The sequence below is a fragment of the Diadema setosum genome, chromosome 17 (assembly GCF_964275005.1).
Source record: "Diadema setosum chromosome 17, eeDiaSeto1, whole genome shotgun sequence".
In the NCBI taxonomy this organism is placed as follows: domain Eukaryota; kingdom Metazoa; phylum Echinodermata; class Echinoidea; order Diadematoida; family Diadematidae; genus Diadema; species Diadema setosum.
Window position 1 is genome coordinate 10,866,771 of NC_092701.1, and position 24,239 is coordinate 10,891,009.

Below are 24,239 nucleotides of genomic sequence, written 5' to 3' on the forward strand. Positions count from 1 at the left end.
ACACACATGATTACATCAGAGTCCTCATCTACAGACATTTATTGACAATGTGGGGAAAAAGATACAACTCGATACAATAATATTGTACACTTCAAAAGAGCACTGTCATGGTTGGATACGATCAATAGCATATCCTATTTCTTCATATTATTTTTTTTTTTTTCATGAGGGAAATTATGTGATAAGGAAGAAATTAATATCAAAGAGCCTAAAATTAGAGGAGATAGTTCAGAATAGAAATGTATGAACAGAAGACATATCAATGAAAACAGCAGCCAAAGGAAGGAGATTCATATATATATATATGATAGCAGTAAATGATGAAAACTATCCCTCTCCTTATCCTGCACGAACTATCAAAGTAATCAAAATATCAGTAATCATCCTAAAACTTGTACATGTATTGCAAATACCCTCCTTTGATAATGAAAACAAAAACAAAAAATAGCTCATGAAAAATAGAAAATATTCCCCCAAAATATTTGCCAGTAATTGACTCCAAATCACAGCTATTCTAAATAACTGCAAATGTGAAGAAATGACATGCCCTTTTCTCCCTCACACTGGTGAATGGAAATAAACAAATTTAAATGCCCAAGGCAGTTGGATGTGACTGCAGTTTAACAATCTGACATATGCTTGCAATGTCACCTATACACCGAGGTGGCCCTACATTAAAGCCCTACATCAGAAGTCTACATCTGCTGAAAATGTTGATGAAAGAACATTCTTCCACACAGTAAATAGTTCACATGTTGTGTACAAATATGCACTTCAATTTTGTTGCTCTTCTGTATAAGAAAAACCTCACAACAACATAATATTATAAATGCATGCAACAGGGAATATGCATGATGGATTTTCCCTTTTCTATTTTTTTTTTTCTTTTAATGCATAGAAGTGAGTCAGTACAAATTGGTAACAATTAAAATTCTTCTTGGGGAGTATCTCTGGACCCGATCACTTTATACAATTGTATTACAACTGTGCTCATTGGTGGTACAATCACTGACATCTAAGTCACACAGAAGCCTTTGTGGTGAAACAGGCAGCTTGCATGCAGCTCAACAGTGGTAGCTTTGATGGTGCATACTATGTGATATGACTGTCTGGTTTAAAGATATTCGTTATAGGAAAAAAAAAAAATGTTTCCACAGTCAAATAAATTTTGTGCACCTTTCATGAGTACTTTTGAATGTTCGCAGCATTCTCCACCAACATGTTGCCCTTTTGTATATCACAATGTGACACATTCACAGTGGGTTTCAAACTTCATGATGATCACACATAGGAAATGTGAATATGTGACAGCCATTTAGACAAAATAAACAATACAAATTATACAATGGAAAATAGTTATATGTAAGTCTTCGGTCCTGACTTGCACTTCTCTTTGCCAGGGAGGTTGCCACAACTTCCAAACTCTTTCACATTCCTTTGGCTCTGGAATACATGTACTACTGGCCCTATTTCAAGATCAAGCTGTGTGGTAAGGCAATACGATCCATTAGAATCAAAAGACTGTAAGGCAGTACTGTATTGAAGTAGCTGCATTCATTATTAGTAAATGAAATCAGTTGCATTCCATGCATGATCAATAATTGAGAAACTGAAATTGGAGCACGCTTCACTTGCAAAGAATCATCCCAAAAAAAAAGGAAGAGAAATAAATAAGTAATGCAGACCACAACCTAGAACTTTAAGAAGTAACCCTTAATTAAAAGGGTAATACATGTACAAAATTTTATGTTTAGACCATGAATATACATTGTATGATTACAAAGAGTTCCATATTCAAGCTAAGCTCCATCAAGCTCATGGCATTGCAAATTATTCTTTGTTCTTGAAGTGATTACCCAAGAAGAGTTTGATTATGATGTATACACGTACATTCATACAAGTACTTTGTCATCAACTCTACAATTTTGTAAAATATCAACATTAATGACAATGATGCAAAAGACAAATACAGTTTTATGACAACTCTGCACAAACTGTTTAAACAAAATACAGATATGATGCTTTTAAACAGAACCTGGGGAATTCATTGAATGACAAATGTCAAAAACATGACAGACCATTAAAAATGTAAAATGTTGAAAGATCAGTTCAGTTTATCAAACACATCTGCATATATACATTAATAAAGAACATACATATCGTCGCTGGGGTGACAAGACCTTGTATCTCAAATTTTGGTGAAAATGACTTTTTTGCATTAGTGGTCAAATAATCGGTTAAGTGATGTCCTGTCCAAATCCCAGCTGTCTTACCCCAAAAATGAAGCCACCACGGCATGTCAAAGGAACGGCTATCCCATTCAGTATAGTGCTTTGGCCGCCATGTTTTTTGGCTCTCCTGAACATTTGACATTTTTGAGATACGAGGTCTTGTCGCCCCAGCGACGATATATTGTGTATAAGTAATCCTAAAAGCTGCGAACTGCATATACAACTGGCATGCTGATAGAGTAAGACAACACATTACAATGTGTATTTACAACACTGGTATCACAGCAACCAATAAAGTGGAGAAGTCATGTGGTCTAGACAGTGTCAAATACTTTCCCTCGTTCCCTGACGACACAATAGCGAGCTTTAGATCTGGACGCAACAGCTAATTCACCCATGTGCAGAACACCATTTTGGGTCTAATTAGCGTGGTCTTGGTGTTTGCGACACAGATCTAAAGCACGCTGTTATTGTCACTCCAACCAATCCACACTGCCACTTGTTCTAGGCTCGGTCTGAGATTTGGTCTGCAACTGCGTCAGGCCCAGCTGCCGAAATGTCTGCGTCTGAGAGGGGTTGGGATATGGGGAACTCTAAACTCCAGTTTACATCTACATCATGGCTTGGCAACAGGGCCTATGACTGCGAAGCATGAGTGTGTTCACACTGACACAAGCCTTGTACTCCCGGACACATTATGATTAATGCATCACCAGCTCTTGCTATGCCTTATAAACACAGCCTAGACCACATTGGCAATGTGAACGGACCCTTGGGTTCTTTTTCTACCACGGCTGTTTCATACGATGCCTTAAATTTAATCTACAGCAGCACACATTTAAGTCCATAAGTCATCAGGCCCCTTGAAATATACAAAGCTGATGTGGAGTGAATAGAGTGAAACATGTTACTATATGCCTCCACCCACAACAGACTGAACTGTGTGATGAAAGAAGAGCTTGCAATGGCATGAAACACTGAAAAGCCTCTCCAGATATACACTCAGAATAACTCTATGTCACATTACCATGAAATTAGACATGACGGGGTATCATAGCTTTTCAATGACCATAAATACAGAACAGATTCACAAAACTTTTTTTTTTATACATTATCTTCTTCATGCCAGACTTCCAGCTCTTTTCACTTCTTATCAATTTCACATTCATAGAGGAATACCAACATGTTTGTGCCATATACGAAATATCACAAAGCAATTCATCAACATGGTACTAAAAAATGACAAGAGGTATGCAGGATCATAACCAAACCTACTATGAACTAAATAACTGTATTTAAAAAAAAAAGAAAACATATACAGGTGTTGGTTGGGATAAACATTGTACATTTCAAGACCTGATCAATACAAAAACATCAAACTCTCACACAAGACCACGCATCGACACATCCTAGTATATTTGGTTGATGAAATGAGGCCAGATGCCTGAGTCTTCACATGTTGGTCTGATGGAATAGACGATACTATCTCTACAGAAATCCATCCACACTAGACCCGGGTTCCTTTGATTGCCTGTAAAGGATCAAAAAAGAAGAGAAAAGAGAAATATAGGACGTGTTGTTACACGATTACTGCTCTGTTAATTCAATTCTTCTTTGTTGATGAGAAAGAGCTGCATTATTTAAATAAGTACAGGTTATTATAAGTTATGATTTATCATATTTTCCCCTTTTCTTTCCCGTGTATCCTTTTCTTTTGTTGTTTGCTTGTATCAACTGTAATATGCAATGTTGTTGTTTTCTCTCAATCTATGTACTTCACATATATCTTCATGTTTTCAACTCACATAATTTTATATTGTATTTGTAATTTTCACGTCCTGGAGCCCATAAAAGACCAGCGATGCCAACCTGAATATGAGCCATCCAGCCATTGTTGTTTTTTGGTGGTTTTTTTTTTTTTTTTATACGGAAAATGAAATCAAATGATCAATCAATCATATAGTCAGAACCATGGATATGTGATGAGAAACTGTTGAAAACTGCATTCAACTCCTCCACCCAGTGATATTTTGCAACAATAAAGCCTGTATGGTCTGAGGAGATGTTTACTGCCTTTCTGTGCTTTGTTTATGAATTGGCACATCCACTGGAGTCCTTTCTTCGCCAAATGGGCACAGATGTCTCACAAGTATTTCACAAGTTCTGAACTTTCACGAATTTTGCAATTCACTTGTTATTCGCAAAACTATTAACTCTAATCCAGACTTGATTGTGACATTCACACATACATGTGCATTTCTCCGTTCAGTACTGTACACCATAACTGCAAATTCAACCACTCGCAAAGTTGTTGGTAAGTCCCATTTTGCAAAAAATTTGACTCACTGACCAGTTGTATATGGCATAAACAGCAAGTGCCAATAGAGATTATGTAATTCCACCTATCTCTATTATGTCACAATGAGCTTCCCTATGAGTATGCGATAAGTACTTCAGTTCACAGATAGTATGTGTATGACAGCATAATCACAACTGAATTTAGTAACATCCCTTTCCTGTGAGTTCAAACCATCATCAGCAACACCCATGCTATTCTCATTACTGTGTAACAATGTATTGTCATCTTGAACAATTGCTACCACAAGTCCTCGTGGTCACTTCTCACCTTGTTGATGTTGACGCTGGTCATGTTCTCCACCAGCAGGGGCAGTCTGTCCATGATGTCCATCACCTCGCCGGTCAGTTTCTGGGCACCCACATCACCCTTGCCACTGGACACCATTGTGATCTTCTTGGCCTGGGCCAGCGGAGCAGCAACCTCAGCAGCAACCTGGGTTATGGAACGGCGGGAGAGAGGTGCATTGGAAGTGAACAGACAGTCATAAGAAGGTGTGGACCCACTGAGGTCGCAAACAAATAAATGGTTTAACCTTTCTCCCGCGGTTGTTCTCTAAGATCCTCCAAGTAAAGTACAGTCAAACCTGTCTATAGTGGCCACCCACTGGAGACCGAGAAAAAAAGTTGCTCTTATAGACAGGTGGCCGCTATAGACAGGTTCTTTAACATGCTTTTTCTCTCAGAGGGAATTGTTTTCAGAAGTGGGGTTAAGGGGACTTACCCCCTGGACAATTACCCCAGGCCATTTCCCTGACCCTAACCCTAATCCTGAACGTAATCCCAACTCTAACCTAAACTCTAACCCTAAACCTAACCCTATACCTAATCTTTACTCTAACCTTATCACTAATCAGTATTTAGGGGGTAATTTTCCTCCAGGGGTAAATGCCCTGATAAGCAGTGGTCATATACAGCAGGTAGTGGCTAAGACAGGCTTCACTGTAGTCGTGTGTGGGTGTGTAGTCCTACAGGTATGTGCATGCATCTACAGGATGTGTGTGTGTGGGTGCGTATAATATATCTATGTGAGTATGTGTGTGCATTGTAGGCAGTGTGGATTTATGTGGCTGCTTCTTTTATCATTTTACCTACTTTTTGCTTCCACAGTGCCACTCTGGCTTCTTGATTGAATAACAATTCTTTCAATTTCTTGAATTTATTCCACAATCCATGTGGTCAATTCAAATGACACATTTTTGGGGGTTACTATTACTTTGTAAATATCAGCGATAAATGCTCTTACCAGCACTGCTCAACCAGGCTGTCACCAACAAAGAATTTAAATTATTAACTAGAGAAGCACTCTGAGAGCGCAGCCAAGTATGCAGCTCATTTCCACCGTCCCACTGATCTTGTTATGTTCTTCCATAGAGATATAGTGATTTCCACCCATACGTACTTATTGTGTGCGGAGAGTCGCCCAATTTCCCAATATAGAAGCCTTTGTTACATCATAAACCCTCAGCTGCGTGGTGCGCCTCGCCCTAGCAGAAACCAAAGATAGTCTTTGGCAGAAACTAGAGTACGCACTTTAGCGCATGCAAACCTCACGTACGCGCAGCCTGAACTCCCAAGTTCATTGACCCTACCTGCCAAAATATCAAAATCCTTCATAAATTCCCCAAAAATTCTCGGATCACTACCAAAAGTTAATCGTTTGTTACTCGTGTCATTCTCAACCTTTCCTGCAAGTTTCATCCCAATCCGTTCACTACTTCTTGAGTCATTTTGCACACGGACAAACTAATGAACGAACTAACTAACTAACAAACAAACCAACGGTAACGAAAACATAACCTCCCCCCTTGGCGGAGGTAATGAAACAAACTGAATTCTTTTTTTTTTTTTTTTTTTTTTTTAATGAATAATATACATGTATGTTTCTTAAATTTCAACAATTTTTCTATGAAGTGCTGTGCACAGATATACTCATTAGACCAGTTTCTCCTAGTATTCGTATTAAAAGATATTTCTCAAAACTCATTTTCAGCTGAGAGCTACTGATTGTACCTCTTGCACAGTATTCCTTGTGGTCTGTTTACATAGCTCACTGGGAATTTTTTTTTTTTTAGATTCAGGCATGGTTTTGGGGGGTCGCAATACTTAAATCTTTTTACAAGAAGCATGCATTTAACTAAAATGCATGAAAAGGCTGGCCCATTCCATCATAGCATATCAGGGCAGCTAACACTCATACATGTATATGAACATTGGGATGGTTCTGTATAGCAATCAGAGAGACACTTATAGGATGCATGCATCTCAATCAGCAAAAATAGCTCCCAAATTTGGAAGGATTTTACACTCGCTCTTCAGAATGTCAAGAGATATTGAAGCCTTCAGAAAGCCTCAATTAGAGTTGGTGAGAGGTGGCTGCTCCATCTAGACCTTACCTTGGGGAGGACGTTGAGCACCATGTCGACCATGGCAGCATCCTGGTAGTCCTTCCAGGCGTCAGCCTTCTTGGCCATCTGCTCAGCTTCTGCCTTGGCCTTCTCCTCGATGGCAAAGGCCTCAGCCTCTCCCTTCACCTGAAATGCAGACAGATGGGAATCGTGATGTGCATGGCAAAGGGTCATATGGTCTCTAATACCCTATCTATACACAAAGTTGGGCACAGGGGTGCTCCTGAAGAACTTTAATGTATGCCCCTTTAACCCTAATCAGGCCAGCTTTTTTGGCCATGCTAAATCTGGGGGAGGTGGATTCCACCCCTCCACCCATCGAGATCTCGGCCATTAGCTGTGCGATCGCAAGGAAATTCAGCACATGCGACACCCACATTGTAATCTACAAGATTGTGTCTCATGAATTTGTGACCCGCGACAACCGTTTCGGGCAAAAGTCGGGAATTTTGAAAATTCACTTTTTCATTGAATCACATTGCCCATTTTCTAAGCTTTCCATTGATATAAAACACTTGTATTATCCGGCACCGCAAGTGGGCATAAAAAGCAAAAGATAATGCACTTTTTGAGTTGTTAGCCTGACAAAATTACGAGAAAACGAGCTTTGAAGATTCACCCCTTTCTCAAAACCAATGTCCGAACGGCGATGCGAGGTGATAATCACCCATCCGTGCGATGGTGCCAATTGAGATTAAGCTCCGCCTCTAGCAACCACAGCGGCTTCTGATTGGCTCACTGAGAGAGTCAAATTTCCCGGGCACCTTCTCGGATCTCGGCGTTTGGAGCCGAACATACGCAATGCGTTCCGCTTGAGGTCTGTTTACCAGTACGTCTTTCAAGATGGCGGATACGATAATCGCATGCACTGAAGCCTAATGGAGTACGTGTGTATGGTGCACACATTACCCAATGGCATCAACACGCCATGCCTGTGTGTAAACGTAACTGAGCCGGTGGCGAATCCGTATCTACATCTTTACAAATCGCGTTTTAACTATTTTTGATTTGTCTTTTAAATCATTTGGGACGTTTATGCAGAAAAATTGCTAGAGCTGTCAAAGTGTCACGTTTCCCATTTAGTTTTGTTTTTCAAGCCATGCATGTGGTGCACTGTGCGGTGGTGTTTATTAAAAAAACACACACACAAACAAACACGATTGGTTAGTTTTCAGGTGCAATCTTGGCATATAGTATTTGAACATTGGTCATTTATGACCGCTCCTTTCCTCTCATCTAATGTCATTTGAGTCAACCTGCTGTCATGATATTTACGAGTTGACAGTTTTGAGAATAGGTACCTATTGTAAGTTTTCTTTTCACACAGTTATCTTACTGCAGCAATATTATTGACGGATGAGTTTGCGATTGATGTTGCACGATATGTGTGGTGATTCTGATATGATCAAACCATGTTCCCTGTGAATCTGCTTCCACATTGAAAGTTAGCACTGCCGTTCACCATTTTGTTTCACTGCCGTTGTTGATCACTGCGGTAGTGTCAAAGCGCGGATAGAAAGCCAACCTCACAGCATTCACACAGAGCGAGCGTATCTATTGTAGCAAGCTGCAAGAACAATGGAGCATAATGTATGCACGCGTGGACAAAACATGCCCGAAACGCTCGAGACGTGTATCCGAAAGCCGATCTATGTAAATGTGTGCCACGCACCAGCCAATCGCATGCGATACCCTGCGCTGTAGCAACACTGGGCATATTGGCGCGGTGTTCGAAAGAAGCTCGAAACTGACGAGTGCGATCCAACATAGGGTGTTTAAAATTCCGTTTTCTTATGATATGAAATTTGGCGTAGACGTAGAAAACACATCAAAGATTCGATTTCTGCAAAAAAAACAAAATCGACAAAAATAATGGTCAAAATCTTTGTACCCCGCCTAGGAGGGAATTTGCTCTTGCGACTTTTGCCTGAAACCGTTGTCGTGGGTCACATTTTAATTGTCAATGTGTAATTCTGATTAATAAAAACTACACCCAAGATAGTATTTTAGACTATTTAACACTAATCAAAAGCATTGAGAGTCCAATTTATGGTTAGCATATTTTTTGTAACATATTCAACAATTGTATATCAAAAAAACTGTCAAAAGCCTTTTTAATTCTTATGTACTTTGTTTTTGGAATTTGATATGTATTTCTTTGCCTTTAAACTCTTACTCTTTCCTTGTTTATCATTGGAAATTGTCACTGAATACTTCTGTACCGTAATTAGCATAGAAATAATAATTCAAAATGATAAATGATAAAAAAGTAATTTTTTTAGTTCAATGACACGGTACTGTTTTCTTTAGGAAATGTACCGGTACACATAATCACAAACTTGTGCTCATTTTGGGGGCATTCCATAAAGTATTTTGTCCGACAAAGTTGTCAGACAAATTTACTCTCAACCAATCAGATGCAAGGATTTCAGGAGCTTGTAACAGTTTGTCAGAAAAATATCTGCCCAAACTGCTTCATGAAATGGCCCCCTGATGGTTTCTTGAATCTACATGTGTACAAACTTCACTAGGAGGGAGTCCCCACATGCAAAGCATGATGGGAGATCTGCTTTGATAAGTCCTCTGTATCACAACTTTCTTCAGCAAGTTGGCACATAGCACTGCCATGAAGAATTTCACATTTCAGTCTCTGGGACCATGACATGGGCTCCAATCCAAAACACGCCACCTGTCACGCTGGTACCACCTGCACCCCACTTAAAGTTGACAGGTATGGGAGGGGAGGGGGTAGAGAGATGGTTGCAATGACAAACAAGGTTTTATTTGCTATGAATCACAGGAAGTGAGATTAGTCTTACTTTGATGGCTTCTGCTTGGGCTTCAGCCTCCAGCATGACACGCTTCCTTCAGAGAGAGAGAAAAAACAACAATTGCACAATTACCAATCATATCACTGTATTACATCAGAAAAGCTTTTGTTGTTGTTTTTGCTGTAGCTTTTGCTGTTGCTTTTGCTGTTGCTTTTGCTGTTTCATTTTTCTATCTGAGGAGATGGATGACTAGCCCATACTCAGCTGCACTAGCTGATCTTCACTGGCATCCAGATAGATGTGAAGCCGATCATTTCACCAGGTTTGAACCCTGCTTTTTGCGATGAATGCATGAAGTGGGATCTTGTATGTGCATGAGTTGAGACTCTCTCATACACTGGACATCCATTTTATGTCCTATATGAGGGATATTCTCGGTGTGCTTTCACAGTGCCTTCACAATTTTGTATTTACTTTTAGTTTATATCAGAGGCAAGCAATGAAATCATTTGACTCAGTGAAATAGACTCAATTTGATGTCTTTGATCATTTTGACAGATTGATGACTGGAATGTCACTGAAAAGTCTCCTTTTGACCTGAGCACCCTAATACTAAATAAGAAGTATGAACCAGTTGTATGGTCTTTGCTAATGTCCATACTGGTACATTATTTCACTCACAAGTTGCACAATTTCTGAAATTCATATATTTGTATGTCATCTTGTACCTTCATGTTCTATTGTATGCTCTGTATATTTTCAGCGCTTGATAAAAAATAAACTGAAACTGAAACTTAAAGGGGCATTCCAGACGATTTTCATAATTTCATATCATGTGATACATAAATCAATAGTTCCATGTATAGATTTGTGAAATTTATTGAGGTTCTTGAGCAGAGAAACAATACTTTGAAAAACCTTAAACAAATTACACTGAACAGTGTCGATGACATAGAGCCTCACATATTTCAGAAATGTGGCAGCGTAATTCCATTACAACACCACTTGCTTGCAAGTTCACCTGTGTATAATCTATGCATGCCTTCTTCTTTTGTTCTGCTTCCTTGAGCCCCAACTCATGCATTCTTATGATGAGGCTGCCATGTCATCATCCTTGTTCATTGCAATTTGTTATAAATTTCGAAAACATTCTTATCCTTCGTCCCAATCACTACAAATTCTGAAACTCTGTATCCCATATAACTAATTTATAGTTGTTCAAATGTAAAAATCTGAAAATCATCCGGAGGTCTCCTTTAATGAAGCGGAAGACTAGAGTCAAGAGGCACTCACATGTTGGCGTTGGCGATCGTCTCCAGTCGGTAGCGCTCCGCCTCGGCGGGCTGCTTGATGGTCGCCTCCAGCTCCTTCTCGCGCCGGGCAATCTCCTGCTCCTGGACCTGGATCTGCTGGGAGCGCTCCACCACCTTGATCTGCATCTGCTCCTCCTTGATGGCCTGTTTGGTCTTTGCAGCCTGGAGAGGGTCAAACCAAGATGGAGGGAGGGTTGGGTGGTAGAGAGAGAGAGCAAGATGAGATACAGATGCAGAAAGAGAGAGAGAGAGGGGAGATGGAGATTGTGAGAGACAAGGAGATAACAGATGGTAGAAGAGAGAAAGTGTGGAAGAGAAAGTCAGGGAGAGATGGAGAGGGGATGGGGAAGAGAAAGACAGCAAGGGGGAGAGAGATGAGATACCGATGCAGAAAGAGAAAGAAAGGAGGAGAGATGGAGATTGTGAGAGACAGGGAGAGATGACAGATGGTAGGAGAGAGAAAGCATGAAAGAAAAAGGCAGAGAGAGATGGAGAGGGGATGGGGAAGAGAAAGACAGCAAGAGGGAGAGAGATGAGATATAGATGCAGAAAGAGAAAGAAAGGAGGAGAGATGAGATTGCGAGACACAGGGAGAGATGACAGATGGTAGAAGAGAGAAAGCATGAAAGAAAAGGGCAGAGAGAGATGGACAGGGGATGGGGAAGAGAAAGACAGCAAAGGAGAGAGAGATGAGATATAGATGCAGAAAGAGAAAGAAAGGAGGAGAGATGAGATTGTGAGACACAGGTAGAGATGACAGATAGTAGAAGAGAGAAAGCATGAAAGAAAAGGGCAGAGAGAGATGGACAGGGGATGGGGAAGAGAAAGACAGCAAAGGAGAGAGAGATGAGATATAGATACAGAAAGAGAAAGAAAGAGGGAGAGATGGAGATTGTGTGAGACAAGGAGATAACAGATGGTAGAAGAGAGAAAGTGTGGAAGAGAAAGTCAGGGAGAGATGGAGAGGGGATGGGGAAGAGAAAGACAGCAAGGGGGAGAGAGATGAGATACAGATGCAGAAAGAGAAAGAAAGAGAGAAAGGTGGAGATTGTGAGAAACAGAGATGGAGATTGTGAGAGACAGGGAGAGATAACAGATGGTAGAAGAGAGGAAGCATGAAAGAAGAAAGGCAGGGAGAGATGGAGAGGAGAGAGAGATGAGATATAGAAAGAGAAAGATAAAGAAAGAGAGGAGATTGAGAATGTGAGAAATACATACACAGGAAGAGATAGCAGAAGAAAGGAGAGAGCAGAATGGAAGAGATAAATGCAGACAAAATAGAGAGAGAGGGAATGAAGATGGGGGAGAGGACAGGTGAGATAGAGAGAAAAAGATGGAGATCTTTCAATATTTAGTACAAGGAATTTGCTATTCCATCACATTCATATAGTGGGTTGTTTTAGGGGGGCTTTTTTTTCCATTGATATTCATGGGGAATAACCCCCTATGCATTTTTGCACTCAACAGATCTATCAAGCATTTTCACTGACGTTTGGATAACCCCAGATATAATCATTTGGATACCATGTAAGTTATACTACTGCCAGTCAGATGAACAATGCAATCGTCCAAATACAAAGTCATTGCACTAGATTAACCCATTGAGGACAGGCTGATTTTGCTATTTAAAAACACACATTTCCCATCTATAGACACTTGCTTGAGTATACTTGGGATTCGTCCTCAACAGGTTAAAGATGAAGAGGATTATGTAATCCATATTCACTGATAGTTAGTTCTAGCCCATCTGTCAGTGAATGTACACGTAGCATGACAGAAATGTGCAGATTAGAAAGCCAGCCATTCTCAATTACAGTACCACACATCCCTTGAAGAGTCTACATTGTAAGGTTGTTAAACACATTTTTTAATTCATTTTTTCCTACATTTGTTTTGTCTTGAAGGAAATATCTAAAACTATATCAAAAACTTGATTTTAAAGCAAACAATGAACATGTGATTTGAACAAATGTTACAGTCTTATCAGCCGTAATAACAAGACATGCATGAAAGAGAACAATAGTCATAGAGCTCTGGGATGTTTTGGCAATTAAGAGTTGGGAAATGAATATACGTAATTTGTGACCGTGCATCACAAAACCAACAAGAATTCACAAGCCCCAATTCCATGCGAGGACTCAAAATATGTGAAATGGGTCAACCTTCTTAGTCTTTAATTTCTAATATTGGTTCATCTTATGCATAATTCTGAAGTTTTTGGATCACTAAACCAATAGGAAATTACTTTACTTTTGCAAGTTTTTTTTTTGTTTGTTTGTTTTTTTTTTTGTTTTTTTTTTTTTGCTTTTGAACAATAGTTGTACAAAATTGAGTTATACTTCACCAATTTAGCACTCAGAGTACTTTTTCAAAATTTACCCTGAACTAAAAGTCAATGTCTGGCAACTTTTTGGGGGTGTTGTGATGCAGGGTCACATGCCCTCTCCTGTGGCTACATCAATCCAATATGGCTTTAATAATGGCCTACAAATCATACCTGCAATTCATAGGCCATGTCTGAGGTGGCCTTCTTGACTTGAACCTCATAGTCGTAGGCTGCCTTCTTCAGCTCAAAGTCACGCTTTGCCTTGGCAATCTCGGCGTTGTTCAGGTAAGTGGCAGCCATCTTTTCCTCCATAGCACGTGCTTCCTACAAACAAAATTGAATTCGAAGTGACAAAAGTCAGTTAGGTCATCGTGCAACAAGTAATCAAAAAAGGTACATTGTATCACAAGATATAGCTCTACTATCACTTTGCTCTCTTCATCCCAGTGCCACAGCATTTTATGATGTACTTTTAAGACCACTTTACACTGTAATAAACTATACTAATGATTTTTTTAAAAAATATATAAAATTTACCATAAACTGTTACAAATTTTCTCTATGGATTTTGGACTTTTAGTAAGCAGTATACATAGGAAAATCAGTGTCAATCTACCATCTTTTCTCCTCACTATAATCTGTCTCAACAAAGAGAGGTTTCCAAGTTTGTGCTAACGGACTGAAAATAAAACTAGAAATGTCGCTATGGCGACTGACGCCTCCGCCATAATGCATGATTCTCCCAATAGGTGTTTGGTACAATGTCTTCACAATGTGTTATGACAGTTTCACAAAACTGACAAAATATTGAAATGACAGGTTTGTCAGAAATATCTTGAATGTTTACTTTCCTTGAACTAGGTTTGCTATGGAGTGCAGGTACCTGTATTTGGGGAATTGAGAATTTTTACTTGACTTCTGACCGACCCTTTTATAAGTTTATGCACTGAGTAATTTTCAAAGTATGAAGAAAGAGTGAAATTACAGTATATATATATATATATATATATATATATATATATATATAGATATATATATATCTCATTTAAACCTGGCCTTTGACCCTTAACCTTTGACCTTCTGGTTGGAGATTTCCCAGAGAATCTCCATAAGGGAATACATGTATATATCTAGTTTTAGTTTTAAAAATAATAATGCAAGCATTGCATATAATAGTATATGAGGGAAGAAATAAAATTTTGAGGAGTTGACCTTGACCTTTGACCCCCTGACTATTGACCCATGACCTCTACATTCCCTAGAAAATCCCTGCCAGTCAGTACATGTGTATACCAAGTTCCATGAAGATACATTGAACCATTTGCAAGAAAAGTGAAATTGTGACATATTCACCTAGCCTTTGACCTTTTGACCTTTGACCTTATGACATGAAACTCTCTCTGGAGAATCTTTATGCAATAGTACATGTCTACACTAAGTTTCAAGAAAATACCTTCGGGAATTGCATGGATATGGGGAAAATAGCAACATTTTTAGCATTTGACCTTGACCTTTTGACCTTTGACATCATGCCAATGTCACTAAAATCTACTCAACTAATTGCCCCATCATACATCATCCTTGGACCAAGTTTGGTGAAAGCTGCTTCATCCAGTTTTGAATTAACACGTAAACAGATAAATTTTAGGATTTGACCTTGATCTTTGACCTTTGACCTTGGTCCAATTTTACTCAAAAACTAATCAATTAATTGTCTCATCATACATCATCCTCAGACAAAGTTTGGTAAAATTTGCTGAAATTTTTCTTGAGTTAACGCGTAAACAGTACAATTTAATGATTTGACCTTGACCTTTGACCTTTGACCTTTGGCCGATTTCACCCAAAATCTAATGAAGTAATTGCCCCATCCTACTTTATACTTGGATCAAGTTTGGTAAAATTCCAGTCAATATTACTCAAGTTATCGCGTAAACGAATGTGGACGGACGTACGTACGGACGGACGGACAACCCGAAAACAATGCCTCCGGCACCACTTCGTGGCGGAGGCATAATAAAAATGTATCCTCACTGTACATCCCCTTTTTTCTTTGGTCAATATCACTTCGATTTGGCAATTTCCACAATATTTAAAATAAATTGTACAATACACTTCAATTACAGAATTTTGGCATCCTCTACAACTCCGTTCTGCAAAGGCTACAGTAGCTGCAGTCATACTACACAAAACTATGCGTAGTTTCATAAAGATACTTCCCAAGCGCATACAGGAAATTTAACGTGATGTTTCGCTAGTAAACTTCTAAAGAAGTTTGCAAACATACTGCCCAAACTACGCGAAGCAAAATATTGGATAGTGGAACAATGCATAATTTCACAGTTCCAAAATGCCCAAACTACACAAAGCAAAAACCACATAGCGAAACTACATTTGACGTAGTTTCGCACAGCGTGACCGTGCCTAATGCGTACGTGACAATACTATACAACGGTGTACAAAAAGGGGTTTAGTGGCCCCTCAAAAGTGATTTTACTAATTTCCCCTTTTACAACACAAGTCACAAAACCATAACTCCCTGTACCAGAGATGCTATTATACCTTGATACCGGCATCCCGCTTGGCCTCTGCTTCACCAATCCTGGCGTCCTTCTTTACCTCAGCTGTTCTGGCCATACCCAGGGCTTTCAGGTAACCCTAGCAAAGAAGGCAACACAGAGAAAGCATAGACATACCCGGTAATATTACACACTGTACACAACCTTTCACAAAGATACATTTTAATGGATAATACAGACTTTATCATTCATAATGAACCTTCTACATCTACATGTATTTCTCTATCATTTACAATGTATGAAACATGCATGTCAATGATCAACTACCATGGTAGTCACGTTTCCCACTACCGCAACAAACCTGAAAACATGACAAATTTTGTGTAATAAAATCTGTTGCGGTAGTGGACACCTGTGGACACGCGTTGCATGTAACGTTGCTCTATCAAAAATGCCAGACAAACAGACTGCTGTGTCTGTACCAATGTCATCTACTGTTACTGTCCATGTTTGCATTTCAAACAGTGCGCAAAAATGGGATAATATAGATTACAAATCACAATCAACCTGCCTAGATATTTGCTTTCTCTTGTAAAGTTTCTGTGCATTTTACAAGTGAATTGGCATAATAGCAATGATTCCTCGATGTAAACTACAACTGCACAAGCTTTTTTCTTGATTTGAGAAATAACTTCTGCGCATGTATCTTTTTATCTGCGCCGGCGTGTTTTTATCCTGTCTGACAGATGGCAGTTATGATGAGATCACAACAAGAGAGCATGGTATCTAAAATGGTATTGTAACACTTTTGATTGAAACAGGAGTTTGAATAATTAATGACAGTGTATGTCCATGGCATGACTCTCAAAATATGAATCGTCTTACATGGTCATCCCTGACGTCTTTGAGGGTGTAGCTGACAACGAAGATACCCATATTGAAGAGGTCTGATGAGGCAACCTCAAATACATTCTTGGAGAACTTCTTCCGGTCCTTGTAGATCTCCTGTGAAGTAAAAGATACAAGAAAGTTCAACACACACTGAAAAATGTTGTACATTCATGACCACAATGTAGGACTCTACACCACTTATCAGAAGAATTCAGCCACGTGGACATGCCAATTTTACAACAGGGGCATACAAATGGTCAGTACTAGAAGGAATGATCCCAAATGGCACAGATTTTGTATTATCTTGCACAAGTTTACCATGTGTGCACAAATGAGAACTAAATGTATGCAAGCTGTAAGAACATAACATTTCAATATCCATTTACGAGGTGACATTATTCTTTTTTAAATTCAAATAACTCTAAAGCATGTCTAATTCCAATGCACGTGTAGTCACAGGTTTTCATAGTTCATCACATTTCATCTACATGTACATGAGCATCTGCGACCCTGATACCACTCGTACACAACTTTGTATACAATGTATGTTAGAAGTGGGAGGAGGAAGTACTGAAAATACAGGATCCAAACAAAGTACACATTGTACACACAAATTGGGTTAATTGAGCAGCTGCTTTTTAGAGTACTTTCATTTCCTCTTTCCATTACACGCAGGACTACCATGACAAAGTGGGCAGTTTTGTCTGATCAAGTGTAGAGTAAATGTTTAAAGAATAGCCCAAAAATTGCATCAGCAGGAAAATGTCTTGGAAGAGCTTTTCCATGTACTGCAAGCAAAGTCCAAATGGTGGGAAAATGAATTTTGAGCCCTCCTGAGAACCCCGATTTGGCTATAACATGTACACAAGTACATGTAGGTTACACAGTTCTTACAAACACTCTTTCATTTGTCGCTGGGTGTACCATAACTTCACACATTTTATTTCTCACTTTGTTAATTGTAAGGATGTGTGAGACAGGACGGCTCTCATCAAGTACAAATTGTAATAAACCTAGAAAAGCACTCATAGAGCGCAGACCGCTGCCAAGCAGCTCATTACCACCCAATACATGCATACTGAAAATTGCCAATTTCCCATAAGACTTTTGTTTATGTCATCAGATTCCAGCACATGTTTAAGAGCGCGTATGCAAACATCACATATGCCCAGCTTGAATTCCTAAGTTTATTGACCCTATCTGCCAAAAGATAAAACATCCTTCATAAAATCCATAAAAAAACTCCTGGATCACTACCAAAATTGAATCCTCTGTTCCTTGTATCATTATCAACTTTTCCTGCAAGTTTCATGTAAATTCGCTCACAACTTATTGTGTTATTTTGCAAACAGAGGGAGGTAGTAATAGTGAATTTATATACAGAAATATGTGCTACATTTACATGTAACAAGACATTGAATCTCAGTGCATGACTGAAATTGCTCAACAACCTACGTACCTCAACAGTCATAGTACCCATGATAGCTCTCTGGTGGCCCTCCAGGGTTTCCATAGCGATCTGCTCGATCTCCCGCTCTGACTTCCCGAGGAACTGCTGTGCAGCAGCCTTCAGCATGTCCTTGCTTGAACCCTGAACCTTGACCTGCACAGAGTGGTGTCATGGTTATTGCACTCAGCAGAACAACAGTGTACGTGCATACTGTAAAATAAGATATTTTCGGCATGAAATTTTCACGAATTGGAGGCGACAGCCTTTTTCGTTTACTTTTTTTTTAGACATGGATTGCTGAAGATATGATTTCATGTGTAACATTACTAACAAATTATTCTAGCCTTGGAATTTCATGCACACAGCAGTGATATCTTTCTTTTTACAGTGATAAAATTAATGACATGAAAGTACACGTAATGTGGGTTTGGTTTTTTTTCAAATACAATGTGTGTATGGTATGTAGCCACATGTACAAATCCACTACTAAAGATGCCCCTAGCTATACAGTGTATGTAAGGATTTTTCTTTCTCAATTCACTTTGCATTTAATTGTATCGAACTATTTTCATCAAATTAAAAGAAATATGAATACACACAAGTGTCACAGTTCTGTGATTTTCATTTTTATATCAAATTTGGATCAAATTGAAACCTTGGTTCCTTATGATGATTGATTTTAAAGGGAAGATAAACCCCAAGAACAATGTGGATTGAGTGAAAGCAGCAACATTAGTAGAACACATCAGTGAAAATTTGAAGAAAATCGGACAATCGATGCAAAAGTTATGAATTTTTAAAGTTTTGGTGTTGGAACCGCTGGATGAGGAGACTACTAGAGGTTATGACGTATGAGTGGACTACAATATCAAGAAAATATAAAGAAAATACTACAAAAATCCATTTTTCATGAAAATTACAAATTCCATCAACTTGATATTGACATATGTTAAGGGTAGCAATTATTCCCCCTGCTTTCTGAAAGCGGTTGGTCCACTGCTCTTTCATAATTCTAGAAAAGTGAATTTTTGTTGAATATCCTTTATATTTTCTTTGTATTGTTGTCCACTTATACGTCATATCCTCTAGTAGTCTCCTCATCCAGCGGTTCCAACACCAAAACTTTAAAAATTCATAACTTTTGCATCGATTGTCCGATTTTTATCAAACTTTCACTGATGTGTTCTACTAATGTTGCTGCTTTCACTCAATCCACATTGCTCTTTGGGTTTACCTTCCCTTTAAGGGAATGTGAACCTGCAATCTTAGAATTCCCCTTTGTACTGATATCATACATTGTGCATCATACACTTTACTATAGTGTACATACATGTACAATGTGCATGTGACAGGACTTTATCAGGAGATATATGTAGTACACATGCAACCATACACATTGTATTTATCATGCATACACTAAAATCAAAATGCAGACATGTGCAAGCATCAACTAAAAACATACAAGGGTAATCCATCAAAGACATTCAATTTTAAAAAATAGGGATGGTACAGTATTGGTAGAGATGAGAATTGGGCTTTTTCGAGATACCAAGAAAACACATGTATGATAGGCCTACAATAGTGCAGAACATACCATTTTACGAGGTTCCATTCAAAGTTTATTTGATGAAAATTAGGTTTGAAATGACTGAAACATCCGAAAACAAAGCGATCGTAATAAAGTGTGGGTCCCACACTTTATTACGATCGCTCTTTTTTCAATATCTCAGCCATTTCAAAACCAATTTTCATGAAATAAACGTTGAATTCCTCATATTATTACATGCTCTTTCATATTTCATAAGAGGTTTCTCATTATCTCACCAAAAAATGTTAGAAACCTGAAATTAGGTCTCAACCAAAACTATATACGATCCCTTTAACATCGATTTTCATCCATACAAGAACTGACAGGAAGCCACTGGAAAAGTGGCTTTACGCATATAATACCACAAGGCCACAAAGATCAAAGTCTGTGGTGGTGTACATATGTGTATTAGGTGGTCTTTCATATTTGGCAAACTTGGTCACATGACTTATGAGGGCTAATACCACTAAATGTGCCTAATTCCTGCACTGCATGATACACTGTTCTTTATTAATCCCTTCTGACGTGAAAATGCTTTAATAACAGCATCACTCTGAATTCCAATACTCTGATCTACAACACAACATACACACTCTGGTATGCTTGCATTTCTCATCCATTTCATGTCATAATCAGATACTGTAGTGTACCCTAAACAACCAATGTTAACTTTGCATGAAGCTACAATACAAACATCTGTATACAATTTGTAAGCGCTTGCCAGATTGCCCCAGGCAAGTGAAAATCAACGTCAAGCAAGTGTTTTGGAACAATGGGAAAAAAATGCTTCCCCAAATTTGACACGCAAAAAGACTTGAAGCCGCCTTTTTTCTTTCACTTTTTCCCCTACAAACCCATGAAGTCAACCATACAGAAGCCCAAAGATAGTGAAGCAATGCACTTAAATTTCATTTCAGCTCCTTTCCAACGCTTACGTGAAGAAGCCCCAATGTAATGCAATACCAACACTTGATCAAACCATGTTTGTTTTGTGTTTCATGGTGTGAATCAATGTGTGTTGTTTATTCAAATGATTGTGTTTTATTAAGCCCTTGACTTACAGGAAATTTTTTTTTAAAATCATTTTGTTTATGCTCGTCATCCACTTCACAAACATTCAGAGCGATTAAAATGGTTAAAGCAATGTAAAAATGGTCACACTTTCATTTCACTTGCTCCAATACACTTACACAACAAGTGTGGACGGTACACACATGAAAGCTGTACTCACTTGTGCAATTCCAGTGACAGAAATGGGCACCCCGAGTGTTGTGTAAACATTGGTAGTGTCAATCTTGAGTGTCATCGTGTTGAGTGAGAGACGCTGGCTCTGTTGGATGATGGGGAACACGAAGGCACGGCCTCCAGACACCATCAGGGGCTCCGAGTGGCAGCATCCTGAGAGGAACAAAAGTTGTTAAACATTTTCTAAAAAATGTTTTTGCTAATGAGCACAACACCAATGATGCTAATGGTAGAATGAATGATACATACAATGTAGATGTGTTGCAGCACTGTACTTGCACATGCCACCAGTATCTACAATCTGTAATTCAAACACAAATACGTGTAACTCAATGTAAAACACTGTAACATCAAGTTACACAGTGAACTGGAATATATATATGCACAAAATCAGGTTGGTTCTGATTCTATTTTCTCTAACATGAATATTTGTAAAAATGATGTGAGACTTCACTTTCATGAGGCTGATTCATGCATAAAGAGGCGAGAGCCAAAGGAAAGAGCACCAAAAATTTTGAGTCGGATCAGGGCAGGGCGCGGTGATACAAGTTTGTAACTGCGACCAGCCTTAACGCGAAGCTCCCACAGTATAACTACATATGTATTAACTGTGTGAAGGAGCACCCCGGGGTTAGACACAGCAATAGGTGCAGTAGCTCTGCATTGAACAAACCCGCTGGCACCCATGTTTTGGTGAGTCGCTGCACATCTGTTGATTAAAACTCGATTTTTCTCAAAAAGTGCAAGACTTGCTGTCATCACGGGAGTGCGAGTAACACAAAAATCACTATGCAAACTTGCGACAATTTACATTGTATAATCTTTACAGTACATTGTATGTATGTCATTGTCTGATGTGACTGGGTGATATACTGTACATACAACTGTAAAGTGAACAGGGGGGCTCATGAGCATTCTCTCGCCCCGAGAGAGAGGGCTTCATGAGCAACCAGCCAGGCCATGCTCATTGAGGAGGGGAGGGATCCTTCCACGCAGGAGCCCCCATCATGAGCGGGTTTCCCTACATCTACATCTATGTCAGTACTCAGGAAAGTCCAATTCTGGTACATGACGCTATGGATTCACTCACCTGATTGATACAGGTGAGTGAATAGTCTATACTAATAGCCTACACTTACTGAACTGAAAGCGCCGCATCCGTCTCGGTAGTGTACCAATCAATGTAGTGCATCTAGGATGAGGGGGCTATTCGCCCTTAATAGTAACCCATTGATAATCTTAACTCTGTTTTGAAGCCGTTTATTGATGGTGCATAAACTGCTGCTGCTGGGGGAGATTGTTCCAGTCTTGAATTACCCTTTGACTGAACGAATACTTCTTGGCATCTAGGCCCTACTCTCATGTGTTGCTTCTGGATTTTGAATTGGTGTCACTTAACACCGGCGTTAGAGTCTTGAGTGAGTACAGGTAAATACACACTCTCGACTCTCACGAGTCTTACTCGTGTTAAATTAAATTAGGCAAGGCATATGGCGAATAAGGTACCGATAATCATGATAAAATAGGGCCGTAATTAAGTGCACAATTGCCAAAATTTGAATGGGTGGGAGAGGTGAGAGCTGACATGTAACGTTAGAGTGGACCAAGCCAAGATTCTGGATTATAACGCCTGTTTTCAGCAAACGCAGTAAATTTTATTGGTTTCTACACTGCAAAAGATGGCAAAGCAATGCATGCACACCTTGTCCTCGGACAGAAAGATCCGTCTGTCAGGAGGAGTCTTTTATTTTTTTGACGTTATCGCCCTCCTCCGTAGACGAGGGGATCCATGCATAGACCGTGAAGCCAGCTAGAAATAGACGCAGTCTCCGCCGCGGAACATATCCCCGACGACCAGATACAGACCGATCTTTCGGTCAGTGCCAATATGGGGTGGTGTGAAACAGATCTTTTAAGAGATCTTTTTTAGATCGGCAATAGATCTTTTCACTAGATTTTATCGCACTAACTTTTGGTTAGATTCGCTTGTACTGCATGCTGTAAATTTTACACACAATCGTGAAGCTACATGTAGCGCGAGCTGTTGATGTGCTTGTTGATTGAGGAGGGTCCACCCGATCGAGGATCGGCAGGCATACGAGTAAAACACGTCGAACAAAGCCAAACAGTACCGAAACAAAATTGTAAGTTATGAAAAAGGAAAGCTTCAGAATGATAATACAGTTTGAAAACATATCGAAAAAACTCACCTGAAATGATTAAGGCCTCATTAGGACCGCAGGTTTCAAAAAACACCATGTTGTACCTACACTTTGTTTACCAAATGTCGGTTCGTTGATGGGACGTTCTGAGGCTACAAGACTGCTGTACTTACACGGCACGTACACAGTATACTGGGCTATTGCACATAGATAGTGTCTACAGTATACAACCAACGTGTAATAGAATACACACCCTGCTAGCTCGTATACTAGTAGCTCGCAAGCGACCAAGCCTTCACATACATTACGTCATGGCAGGATATATAAACACGAATTCCGGTCGACAAAATATGAGATACATTCTACTTAAAAATAAAACTGTTAAAATTTCTGTTTTAAAAAATTGTAAAATAAATATTTATCAGTAATCAAGTATTTAAAAGTACAAATTTTATAATTAAAATTTTATTTATATATATTTCAAAATCCATCAGTATTGAACCTTAAATTGACTTCATTATGTAATGAGTACCTGGGCCGATAGTTCGGAAACAAATGGAAAATTTTTCGTGTGTCTGTGAGTAATACTAGTATATGCGCTGACATCAACACCGCAAATGTTTTACTAGTAGGCCTACAGAAGTTTGTTCTTGCTGGCTGTTGTTGGTGTTTTTTTTTTAAACTTTATTCATCGCAGAAAGCGAGTAGAAGGAAACTAACTAGAGTTAGACATGAAAATGCACCTAAGAATCATTGCTCTATGAACTACTGTATACGCCAAACATTGTTTGTTTGTTTTTTTGTTTTTTCTTATATGTTTTATTTCGAAATCACATGAAATCACAATATTTACAAATAATCATCAATCAGCAAAAACGAGAAAAAGAAAAAAAGAAGAAAAAAGTGACAAGAGCAATTCAGAGATAATATAAAAAGAGAACCACCATGATTCATCAATATTTAAGGCAAAGCTTCCTCAA

At 39.0% G+C, this 24,239-nt stretch overlaps 1 protein-coding gene across 1 annotated transcript; it reads right to left on the reverse strand.

The window, feature by feature from the left end:
- Window positions 1-21: 21 nt before the first annotated feature.
- On the reverse strand, window positions 22-23,471 carry LOC140241249 (flotillin-1-like). Its single transcript, XM_072321000.1, has 11 exons — window positions 23,308-23,471; window positions 21,084-21,250; window positions 18,274-18,417; window positions 16,809-16,928; window positions 15,967-16,062; window positions 13,576-13,728; window positions 11,059-11,240; window positions 9,814-9,859; window positions 6,983-7,120; window positions 4,858-5,022; window positions 22-3,762 (listed from the first exon to the last, which is right to left on the reverse strand). The coding sequence occupies exons 1-11, from the start codon at window positions 23,354-23,356 to the stop codon at window positions 3,739-3,741; spliced, it is 1,284 nt and encodes a 427-aa protein (XP_072177101.1). The 5' UTR covers window positions 23,357-23,471; the 3' UTR covers window positions 22-3,738.
- Window positions 23,472-24,239: the final 768 nt, after the last annotated feature.

What these genes read in the sequence shown, in the direction of transcription:
- LOC140241249 (XM_072321000.1), bottom strand. Translation starts at nt 23,356, where the DNA reads ATGGTGTTTTTTGAAACCTGCGGTCCTAATGAGGCCTTAATCATTTCA. An exon ending in TGGGTACTATGACTGTTGAG is followed by an intron (nt 16,929 to 18,273) that starts GTACGTAGGTTG and finishes TTTACTTCACAG; the next exon opens with GAGATCTACAAGGACCGGAA. An exon ending in CCAGCGTCAACATCAACAAG is followed by an intron (nt 3,763 to 4,857) that starts GTGAGAAGTGAC and finishes GATCCTTTACAG; the next exon opens with GCAATCAAAGGAACCCGGGT.